General features: G+C 42.2%; 2 protein-coding genes and 1 long non-coding RNA gene across 3 annotated transcripts in view; 2 read left to right on the top strand and 1 right to left on the bottom strand.

The window, feature by feature from the left end:
* Positions 1–521, top strand: part of POFUT4 (protein O-fucosyltransferase 4) — a gene marked incomplete at its 5' end in the record, with an annotated part of 7,709 nt that extends 7,188 nt beyond the window's left edge. Inside the window, 1 exon segment of the mRNA XM_014584834.2 lies at positions 99–521. Within this exon segment, the coding sequence (XP_014440320.1) occupies positions 99–246 (148 nt within the window).
* Positions 1–6,583, bottom strand: part of LOC106734064 (uncharacterized) — a 17,830-nt gene extending 11,247 nt beyond the window's left edge. Inside the window, exons 1-2 of the long non-coding RNA XR_001369826.2 lie at positions 6,368–6,583; positions 4,115–4,242 (exon numbers count right to left, since the gene is read on the bottom strand). This is a non-coding gene — a long non-coding RNA (uncharacterized LOC106734064). The remainder of the gene's footprint in view (positions 1–4,114; positions 4,243–6,367) is intronic.
* A 39-nt stretch (positions 6,584–6,622) lies between these two features.
* CHCHD1 (coiled-coil-helix-coiled-coil-helix domain containing 1) lies at positions 6,623–8,295 on the top strand. The gene is made up of 3 exons (XM_006170042.3): positions 6,623–6,792; positions 6,898–7,016; positions 7,997–8,295. The coding sequence occupies exons 1-3, from the start codon at positions 6,669–6,671 to the stop codon at positions 8,108–8,110; spliced, it is 357 nt and encodes a 118-aa protein (XP_006170104.1). The 5' UTR covers positions 6,623–6,668; the 3' UTR covers positions 8,111–8,295.
* Positions 8,296–8,562: the final 267 nt, after the last annotated feature.

Raw genomic sequence — 8,562 nt, 5'->3', positions numbered from 1 at the left:
AAAAAAAAAAAAAAAAAAAAGAATTGTGGCTACACTCAAAGGGAGAACTCATAGCTGGGCTGCAGTTCCATAATCCAACCCTCCTTTTTGTTTTTCAGCTGGAAGGAGATGTGGCTACAAGATTATTGGCAAGGTCTGGACCAGGGAGAAGCTCTCACTGCCATGATCCACAATAATGAAACACAGCAGAGGAAATTTTGGGATTATCTACATGAGATTTTCATGAAAAGGAACCAGAATCTCTAATTGCCCTTGCAAGATCTTTAATTTGGTAGAGCTAAGGAGATCCTATTCTACCATAAGACATAAAGAGTACTACACAAACCCTTAAAGAACATTTATCATGGATTCAAGGAACTGTAGTTATATCATTGATGTTTTATCGTTAAGATGGATAGCCATAGACAAGCTGATGGAGTAAGGCTTATGTCGATGGACTCCCATGTAGTCAACTGCGGTTCGAGTCCCGGACCCAGTGTCTTAAACTCATGCTGGGCGCGTGTGCGTGCGTGCCCAAGATCCCGAGAGGAGAATGGAGAAGGGACTGCAGCATGGCCGTCCACCCTGGGGGGTGATTTCTTGCTTCCTGTCTCCCTGCCTCTCTCTGGCAAGCGCAGGTGCCCTATAGCAAAAACCTCTCCAAAAAAAGAGAAAAAAAAAAAAGATCGATAGCCACAGACAAGCTGATGGTGTAAGGGTTATGTCGCTGGACTCCCATGTAGTCACTGCAGTTCAAGTTCTGGACTCAGTGGTTTAAACTCACACCAGGCATGTGTGCACATGGGCCCAAAATCTCGAGAAGAGAATGGAGGAGAAGGGATTGTGGTGTGGCCATACCCCCTAAGGGGTGATTTCTCACAGTCACTCTCTCTCTCACTCTCTCTCTCTCTCTCTCTCTCGCCTGCACATGCCCTATAGTAAAAATCTCTAAAACAAACAAACAACTCACTCACTCTGGGCGCACCAAATTTTTTATTGTAACTCTTTTTTCTTTCCTGACTCTTTCTTACAATATCTGATGGAGGTACAGAAACTATTTATTCTTACTTGCTGATTTGCTACTTATTTAGGGTGTATCTGAAATTCCTTCACATATTGTGAACAGAAAGATTGAATAGCTAATATATGCCATGTCAACTTAATGTACTGCCATGTTCTAATTTAAATCAAAGATGGAGACTAAAATTGGAAATGTTGGCAGAAAAAGTCATACACACACACAGTCTCTCACACACATACATACAGTCACCTGAAAAGTCATGATGTATTTTGGTTTTCTATGCAAAAACGTGTCATGACTTTTCCGAGGACCCAATATATTTAATTTAAATGCTTTTGAGGGGCTGGCAGGTGGCATCGTAGTTGGGGGCACTGGACTCCCACATGGCCGACCACAGTTCAAGTTCCAAATCTGGCATCTTGCTTTCTCACTTTTCCTCTCTCTTGCTTGCTCTTGCTCTGTCCCTCTCTAGTCAAATTAAAAAAATAAGTAAATAAATAAAGTTAAATAAAATAAATGATTTTGAAATGTTAACATAATCCCATATGAATCAAATGTTTTTGTTTTTTGCTAGAGAGCATGCACACTGGCTAGAGAGAGGCAGAGAGAAACAGGAGAAAGCACCCTCATGGGGCATGGTTATGCAACAATCTCTTCTCCATTTCTCCCTCTTACAGGATTTTGAGCACACGCACATGTGTGCCCAGCATGTTTCTCAAGCTGCCAGCTCTGAGGCACAAATTGTGCAGTCAACCACATGGGATCCAGCTGCCTTAACCACAGAGCTGGCTCTCAAAATGCAAATTTTTATAGGTCTTTATTTTCTGTTTTCCTAATGAACTCTATCTTATTGTTTTTATATGCTCCAAAGTCCCCTTTTCTGCAAAGTTGGGAAAGTTCTGATGGGAAAAATAGCCCAGCAATATGCTTTAGTAATTATCTTATAATCTGCAGTGCTTTCCACTTTAAGCAACGAATAGTCTTAACTATTCAGCCTGTTACTGTTGTCTTTTCATACAACTTTATGGTACTGACACTTTTTTTTTCTTTCTTTCTTCATCTTCCTACTCCATCCCTTATCCTACAGTTTTACATGTTCTCACTGCTAGAAGACCTACTGTATGACCAAGAGTAATGATGGTATTAGTAATGGTTTTAACAATTATTTTATTGGGTCAGCAGGTGACATGGTGGTTAAGGCACTGGACATTCTCATGTGGCTGACCACTGTTCGAGTCTCGGACCTGGTGGCTTGCTTTCTCACTTTCCTTCTCTCTGTGTGTCTTTCTCTGGTCAAATGAAAATGATTAAATGAATAAATAAAATTAAATAAATAATTATTTTTAAAAATTAACTTTATTTGTATATTTTAATTTGACCAGAGATGGTAGAGTGAGAGAAAGAGAGGGAAAGTGAGAAAGCAAGCCACTAGATCTGGGACTTGAACTGCAGTTGGCCATGTGGGAGTCCAGCGCCTTTAACCACCATTCCACCTGCCTGCCTCTACTGATTCTTTTGCATTGAGCCCACCCAAGGTCCTAAACTGAAGGGGATGAGGAAGTAAGAGATTAATTTAGGCAACCAAGGCTTAATCAGATTTGGAGTTGCAGCCAAATCCTTCTATTAAAGTGTTGGGTTGTCAGAAAAGACGTATTTTTCTATGCAAAAATGCACCACAACTTTTCTGATGACCCAATAGTTTGAACATACAGCCTAATGAGTGCAAGAACATGAGTTTTTTTCTGGGTCAGTGGAACAAAAAAGATTACCTTAGACCTCAGAGCTACTCTAGTTATTATGTCAGTCATGCATTATCACTAGAGAAGTTCCGTAGTTTATCAATGTGTCTCATCATAAATTTATCTATCTTTATGTATTTGTAGACACATACACATAGATGTCTGGTAAATCCTTCAACAGTTAAGATTAATGTGTGATATTATCACATCTAAGGATGTGGCCAAGAAAAGCTGGATTTCATTTTTTTGTTTTATTCATAAATAAAAGATGTCCTTAATAGCACAAAAAGTTTGCTTAACCTGTTTTCGTCTTTTGCAGAAAAGAACAAGAGGGAGAGACCTTAAAAAATACATCTGTTCAAATTTGATATAGTAGAGGGGCCAGCAGGTGGCCTAGTGGTTGAGGTGCTGGACTCCCACAAGGCTGACCACGGTTCAAGTCCTGACCCAGAGGCTTGAAAACCATGCTGGGTGCCTATGTCCAAAATCCCAAGAGAATGTATTACAGCAAGGCCATCTCCCTGGGGGATAATTTCTCACTTTCATTCTGTCTCTGTGGTATGTGTACATGCCTATGGCAAAAACCTTAAAATAAAATGTTTTTGATAGGGACCCACAAAAGAAGTCAAATGCTGGACTCCCAATTTCTGAGCTTAACCTAGTTAAATGCAGATGTTGGTTTATAGTGCAAAATACCTACTACATAGGTGTAAATCTAGGTTTGCACCTTTTATTACACATAAGTATGTAAGTGAGGGGTCAGCAGGTGGTATGGCTAAAGGTGCTGGATTCCCACATGGATGACTGTGGTTTGAAGCCTGGACCTGGCAGCTTGCTTTCTCACTTTCCCTTTCTCTTTCTGTCTCTCTCTGGTCAAACTTTTAAAAAAATTGCAAATAAAATTAAATACATAATTTTTTTTAAAAGGCAAGTGATGGTTATGCAAGGTGTAGAATCATCCTTACCTCTCCTAACTACACCAGCTCTCACTGGCATTCCCAAATTTAGCACTTGTATACTAAGTGGGCCAGTTGTTTGTGAATGATTATTGCTCGAGATTCAGGCCTGCCTGGTCAGTGCTTCTTAGACTTTATCCTTTATTCGTCACCACATAAGGGTTCTCAAAAGAGCAAGTTAAACCAGGTGCTACATATCCACAAGGAAAAGTAGGACCAGGAATACCTTTATGGTACTTATCAATTAAAAGCTTATTTTCCGTATAAAGAAAGCAAGCAGTATGAATTGTTTCTGGTTTGGGGCTTAACTGGCACTGTAGACAGCAACAAGCTTACTGCAGGTTAGGGTTACTGGTGGCAAAAGAATCTGGTAGGAACCTGTTTTATTTACACTGCTGGAGTGTGGGGGTAAAGCGTACCTTAAATTTCTGGAAGTGTTGCTCCTTTCTATTATCTCAGGTTGCATTTTGTATAATAAACTGCTTCTTTCTTAATATAGTGTCTTCAGCTGGGTTATTTTTTGAGGGGGCATACTATAGTTGGAGACCTGTTGAGAAAATAATACAAACATCTGTTCATTTATCACTCTGTCTCTCTCTAGTCAAATTAAAAATAATAAATAAAAATTTTTAAAAGGGGGAGGTCAGCAGCTGGCATGGTAGTTAAGGTGCTGGACACTCCCACATGGCCTACCACTGTTTGAGTCTCGAACCTGGTGGCTTGCTTTCTCACTCTCTTTCTCTCTCTCTCTCTGGTAAATTAAAAATAACAACAGGGACCGGCAGTTGGTGTAATGGCTATGTTGCTGGACTCCCATGTATTTGACCATGATTTGAATCCCAGACCCTGTGGCTTAACTCACGCTGGGCGCATGTGTGTGTGTGCCCAAGGTCCCAAGAAGAGAATGGAGGAGAAGGGATTGCAGTGTGGCCATCCCCCCGGGGGGTGATTTCTAGCTTTCTGTCTCTCTCTGTCTCTCTGGCTTTCTGGTGAGCGCATGCGCCCTATAGCAAAAACCTCTCCAAAAAATAAAAATAACAAACAAAATTAAATAACCCTTTAAAGTTTTTTTTGCAGGATTATTATTTATTCATTTATTTAAATTTGACCAGAGAAAGAAAGGGAAAGTGAGAAAGCAAGCTGCCAGGACTGAGGCTCGAACCATAGTTGGACATGTCCAGTGCCTTAACCACTATGCCATCTGCTGGCCCCTGTGATAAATTACTTTAAAACACTAAATTTACACATCCAAATAGATCCTGCCCCTCTGAAGTAGTCATATGAACTAGAGATTTGTTTAAATTATGCTTCCATTACCAGGAACATTTTTTTGGAGCACATGTACAAATGCTTTGGGAATCCATAGTACCTCTTTGGGCCGAGTTTCGTAAATAGCAAAAGTCCTAAGAAGTCTGATGAGGCATCATAACTGAGTCTAAGTCTGTAAGTAGGACTGATACTACCAAGCACCATCATGAAACTGGGAGAGGATTACATAAAACAGTGCAGAAGTGTTTCAGCTTCATACTACCCAACGAGATTTTTACAAATGAGCCTCTAAGTAGTTGTTAAATAATTAAATAAACAAGCCTAATTTTTCCTTGCGACTTGAGAGTGATTTTAAAGACAGTAACAATCTGGGGCCAGCAGGTGGCATGGTGGTTGAGGGTGTTGGACTCCCCAAACGGCAGACGGGGTTCAAGTTCCAGACCTGGAGGCTTGCTTTCTCACTTTCCTGCTCTTTCTCTCTGTCCCTCTCTGGTCCAATTAAAATAAATAAGTGGGGGACCAGGCGTAATGGCTATGTTGCTGGACTCCCATGTAGTCGACCGCGGTTTGAGTTCCAGACCTGGTGGTTTTAACTCGCGCTGGGCGCGTGTGTGTGTGTGTGTGTGTGTGTGTGCCCAAGATCCCAAGAGGAGAATGGAGGAGAAGGGATTGCGGTGTGGTCATCCCACCTGGGGGGTGATTTCTCACTTTCTGTCTCTCTGTGTCTGTCTCTGGCGAGCGCACGTGCCCTATAGCAAAATAATAATAATAATGATTCTTTTCTTTTTTGAGAGGTTTTTGCTATAGGGTGAGTGTGCTCGCCAGAAAGATAGAGACAGAAAGACAGAAAGTGAGAAATCACCCCCTAGGGGGGATGGCCACGCAGCAATCCCTTCTCCATTCTCCTCTCAGGATCCTGGGCATGTGCACTCACACTCGGCGTGAGTTTAAGCCACCAGGTCCAGGACTTGAACCGCACTCGACTACATGGGAGTCCAACGACATAGCCATTACACCAACTGTTGGTACCAAAATAATTCTTTTTTTAAAAAAAAGATAGTGGGGATCAGAAGGTGGCATGGTGGTTGAGGTGCTGGACACTCCAACATGGCAGACCATGGTTCAAGTCGTGGACCTGGTGGCTTGCTTTCTCACTTCGCCTCTCTCTCCTCTTTCTCTCTGTGTCTCTCTCTGTCAAATTAGAAATAAACGAATGAATAAATAAATAATTCTTTAAAAAAAGATAGTAACAACAGTTCTTGAATGTTTATTAAAACAAAAATCTCCCAAGCTAACACCATAAATAGTCTAGTATTCTGATTCACTCCCATTGTCTTTGGCCTTGTCTATGTTAACCACCGTCTTAACCAAACGGCCGCCTTCAGAATCGAGGGTCCACTTACGGAGTCCTTTCCTGGGTTGTCCTGGGCCTGGTACTGCCTCGACGTTTCAGGGACCGAAAGCCACAAAGGTGAGGCCTCAGGTGGCGTGTTGAGCCCAAGAGTCTCCTCCTAAACTGCTGATGGGGACGGGTTCGCCGGTATTCGAACTCACCATCACCGCGGGCCAGTCCAAGAAGATGAACTGTGCGCTCCAGCGGGCTGCGGAGCTTCCCACCAATTCAGCGCAGGGCTCCGTAGAGCCCGTAGGGGTCACGCAGGGTCACGCACAGCGACGCAGAGCTTGCCGGGAGCTTGGTGCACAATGGCGACACCCAGTCTCCGGGGCCGCCTACCGCGGCTTGGGAACCCGCGAAAGCCTGTACTGAAGCCCAACAAACCCCTCATACTAGCCGACCACGTGGGAGAGCGGCGCCGGGAAAAGGGCGGTGAGCCTCGGAGACGGAGCGAAAGGGGGTGTTGCGGGGGAGCAGGGAAGGTAAGCTGCTTGTGACTGAGGTTCTCCCCTCCCACCCCCGTTCCTGCACCTCCAGAGGCGACTTGCATCACGGAGATGTCGGTGATGATGGCTTGTTGGAAACAGAATGAATTTCGCGACGACGCGTGCAAAAAAGAGATCCAGAGCTTCTTCGATTGTGCTTCAAGGGCTCAGGTGACAGATGCTTCCTGGGGTGCCCTGTCGGGAAGAGAATGGGAGGAATACAAGTAATGGTTTTCCCTCTCTTTGCTAAGTGATAGGAAAGACCCTCACATCCATTCTACTTTACCCATGCCAAGGCGGGAAAGGTTAAGGTTTTGAGGGTTGTGTGACGTTAACTGATTTCACTGCTCTGAACTTGAGCTTTACCAAATGAAGTTAACGTTAACACTTACTTTACAGAATTTTTTGAGTGTCAAATCAAGTAATTAATTGGAAAAACGTTTTGAAAAATTAGAATTGCTCAAATATACATTATAAGAGAGTGAAGCTGTCTAAGGACAGGCTGTTTGGTTTCCAACCTAGACTTAATTGCTAGCTGGCAATAGTAGCTTCATATCAGTGAGCTAAGAGTGAGATCTCTGGCTAAGTAGTTAGGGTAAGAAGCCCATACAATAAAGCATATGAGACAAGATGGAGTCACTATAGTCAAGCCTTTAATAGAAATCATTTGCTGCTCTCACCTAAAATCAATTATTAGCTTTCATTTCTTGCTTGCACAAAAAGCTGCTTACAGCCTGCTTAAGATAATAAAAGTTAAAACCAATACTTTTCAAACCATTACTACATTCCAAACCCAGAGTATAATCTCTCCTGGTCTGAAAAATAGGGGGAAAAAAGACTTTAAACAATACATTCTTCTTTCATTTGTTTCTAAAATTTAAGACTATCTGCTGACTAAGCTAAAAATGGACAAATTAACTGTAGTCCTGAAAAAAACCGCCCAACTCTAAGACAATCAAAACTCCCTGACAACACAACATACCTACACTGGACATCTAGACAGTCATTTTTAAGTCCCAAATCCCTTTTGTTGAAAGCCCTGACACATTCTCTTTGGGCTGATTAATATATTTGTGTGCCTTTGTGAGAACTATGGGCCTAGGTCAAGGCAAACTTTAGAACTGTTATTCTTGTTTCTGTTCTGTTTTCAGGAAGACCGAAAGATGAGATCAATCCAGGAGACTCTGGGAGAGTCTGGAATTTTACCTCCTAAGAAATTGAATAAGTTGTTAAAGAGGTTTCCTAACAAACCTCACATCAGTTGAAAATGGAGACAAATTTTCAATGACTGGACTATAGAGAATTCTGCAGAACATTTCAGAGATGTTCGCACTGCTGTGCCCTCTGTGAAGGGTAGAATGAGGCAATGTTTTCACAGTTTAGTACTGTGGTCTGGGTAGAAGTAAGCTTTATCTTTATTTTGAAATAAAATCCTCTGAATTGAACATGGCCTTTTGTTGTTGATACTCTATTTTATCTTAATTTGACGGAGGGCTCATATGCTCATGAGAGACTATAGAGATGGAAAGTGAGAAAGTACTCCTCATGGGGACTGGTCACACTGCAATCCCTCCTCCTCCATTTCTCCCTCCTTTCTCCTTTTAGGATTTTGGGCATGCACACACACATACCTAGTGTATTTTTATTTTCTTTCTTTCTTTCTTTTTTTTTTTTGAGAGTCTTTCTGCTGTAGGGTTAGTGTGCTTGCCAGAAAGAC

The sequence above is a fragment of the Tupaia chinensis genome, unplaced genomic scaffold (genome assembly GCF_000334495.1).
Source record: "Tupaia chinensis unplaced genomic scaffold, TupChi_1.0 Scaffold148012_1, whole genome shotgun sequence".
Taxonomy (NCBI): Eukaryota; Metazoa; Chordata; class Mammalia; order Scandentia; family Tupaiidae; genus Tupaia; species Tupaia belangeri.
Note: the sequence above shows the minus strand (reverse complement) of the source record. Positions and strands in the feature narration are given on the sequence as shown.